The sequence below is a fragment of the Haliotis rubra genome, unplaced genomic scaffold, assembly GCF_003918875.1.
Source record: "Haliotis rubra isolate DU_JTF1 unplaced genomic scaffold, ASM391887v1 Scf89, whole genome shotgun sequence".
NCBI lineage: Eukaryota > Metazoa > Mollusca > Gastropoda > Lepetellida > Haliotidae > Haliotis > Haliotis rubra.
In genome coordinates this window covers 2,348,754-2,351,589 of record NW_025767623.1, presented here as the reverse complement: position 1 = coordinate 2,351,589, position 2,836 = coordinate 2,348,754, and the positions used below count along the sequence as shown (strand labels likewise).

Here is a 2,836-nt window from a genome sequence, read left to right as displayed (position 1 = left end):
CGACCTTCCGCTCTCCGGGCGTACGCTCTAACCACTACACCACGGAGGCGGTCTACTTTCTTAGTAAAGCACAAATTCTGATTTGATAGCTGCATCTTATTCAGTGAGTAAACCAAGCTATGGCCTTTGGTTTAGAAAGAGATTTGGGTTGGACGATTAGATTGCTGACTTTGTGTGCTAATGATTAGATCCCTTGACTCTGAAATTGTGGGTTCGAACCCTTGGACTCAACTCCAAAATGTACGGGAAACTTTACTTTAGTAAGAAAGGGTAATCCATTAACCACGTTTGCTAATATAAATGTACAGATTTCGAACATACGTTCGAATCCTCGAAAACACAGCAGGTTGAGCAGACCTTTAAAATATTAAGCATAATATATTCTACCTATGTTTCAGATACGCCTGTCCCGCTGACCATCGGAAGTATTCGTAGATGAAGATGTCCTATAGATGCGACCAAACACCGTTGAACCTCTAACCTTGGACAGTTTCTTTACACGATCAAGGTCAAGCATGACGGATGAGGACAAGACTGTGAACGCCCTCCTAAGAGTGGAAACATATTTTGGGACCTCTTGAACCTAACCGACAATTACTCCGAAACAGATCTGTTGGGTAACTATGACCAGATGAAGGATTACTCTAACTTTCTCACTGATTTGGAGAAAGACCTATACCGCCACAACGAACCGTTCACCATTGTACTCATAATATTCTTCAGCATCACCTTCCTGCTTGGCATTTTGGGAAATATGTTCGTCATCCTTGTCGTTGCCAAGCACCGGAGCATGCGCACACTCACCAACGTATTCTTCCTCAACCTGACCATCGGTGACCTTCTTGTCGTGTGCATCTGCATCCCCATCACCCTCGGCAACTACGTCTACAGGGACTGGGTGTACGGCGAGGTGTTCTGCAAGGTAACCACCTTCCTGCAGGGGACTGCCGTGGGAGTCAGTGTTCTAAGTATGCTGTTCATCAGCATCAACAGATACTTTGCCATCCATATACCTCTGCGAGCTAAAATGTTATTCACTAAAGGAAAAGTCATCCTAATGCTTGTGTCGGTGTGGATTTTGTCCTTTGGCGCGGTGTCGCCTTTGCTGTTCGTCAATGTGATAACGACTTGGGGAATACCGGGATTATTTGAATCCAGGGTCTGTGAAGAAAAGTGGAATGAGATCGAAGACAAACAGTTTTACAATCTATTCATGTTTATCATACAATTCTTGCTTCCCCTGGCTGTCATGTGCGGAACATATATCAAAATATCATTGACCCTTTGGAAGGAGGATGTGACGCTCTTCGACAGCGCATCTTCCGGTAAGGCTCAAGCTGACCGGATATTACGTCAGAGGAGGCGGACAGTCAGGAACCTGATGTTTCTTGTGACGCTTTTTGGCCTCTCGTGGCTTCCATACTATATTGTCAACATTTGGTTGGACTTCAATGTGGAATCTAAACATGCTACCTCCGTGCTCAATTACGTTTATCCAGTGGTGCAATTACTTGGTATTTCCAACTCGACTCTCAACCCTTTGTGTTACTGTTTCCTGAGTAAGGGTTTCAGACGGGCCATGGCCAGTATGTGCTATGTGAAGAAGACCAGGACATCACAGGGAACGACAATGATAGTCCGTTATAAAATACCCCTCAGTGATGACAGCGGCTTTGAAAGTGTAGAGACAGTATTGTCATAGACAGCTTCCATATAGCTGGAACATTGCAGAGTGCGGCGTTCAACGACAAACAATAAACAGTACTGTCATAGACTCACACTTCCTTGGCCATTACGGGGAAAACATCAGACAATAAGCGAGGTTACATTAAATGTGAGGTTTAATTATTTCGCCCTTGAACTAGGTGTTCCGTTCTTTTAACAATTACCCTTTTCAACGCTGCTTTCATGTTGGAATAACTATCGTGGTCAGGGTCGCTGACTTGGTTAATGTTTAACTTTGCATCCCATTGATGATAGATCATATGTTTGACATTCTACCGAGTGCGGCAAATACCAAAAAATATTTCTATAGGAACATGGTGAAAGATTTACATCCCCATGTAACGTACCTGATGGATTCTAGGTACATGGAAAGACGGTCATGACTTTCTAGTTCCAGTGTAAGGATAAAGTTTAAGTTTACAAAGCGATATATATATCACGATAAAAATGAGGTGAGGTGAGGTGAAATTGGGTTTAACGTCGTTCTTGAGAATATTTCGCTCATATGACGACCACGATAAAAATGAGGCGAGGGAGAACAACAATAATTTTAACTTTTAACTTTAACTGATACCTATAACTTTGTAAGCAGTAAATGGCAGTGTCACAAATTTATATTGCTTTTTAACCTGAATTGTATCACTTTGTTCTGCTGTGCGATTTTTATCAAAATTATCTGTAAGTTTGAGATTTTCTATTTATAGTATCCATTTTGACATGAATTTTATCACTTTCCATCAACGGAACGGTTTTCATATAAAATCGAACTCTGAGATTTCCCAAAAAACACTTTCTGTCACCTTTCACAACAGATTTAACCAGTGACATTTACAATTGTGTCTTTCATAAACATGAATTCACGGACATGCTGCAAGTGATGTTGGTTTGGGTTAGTCCCACCAGAATTAAAACTGTCTTCGTAGACTACGAACTTCATCAAACAGTTTTACCAATATTTAAGACTGAAAAGGAAAAAGGAACTTGTTAATATAAACGGCACAATCCATAAAAAAGCTGATATTCTGTGTTTCCACCTTCCGCCAACCCGGGGCTGTCATTCAATTATTAACTTTTTCCAAGTCTCAGTTACCGGAAACGTTGTTGTTTTTTA

At 41.4% G+C, this 2,836-nt stretch overlaps 1 protein-coding gene across 1 annotated transcript; it reads left to right on the top strand.

The window, feature by feature from the left end:
• The first annotated feature begins 631 nt into the window (after window positions 1-631).
• LOC124263609 (QRFP-like peptide receptor) lies at window positions 632-2,181 on the top strand. The gene has a single exon (XM_046698260.1). The coding sequence runs from the start codon at window positions 632-634 to the stop codon at window positions 1,700-1,702; it is 1,071 nt and encodes a 356-aa protein (XP_046554216.1). The 3' UTR covers window positions 1,703-2,181.
• Window positions 2,182-2,836: the final 655 nt, after the last annotated feature.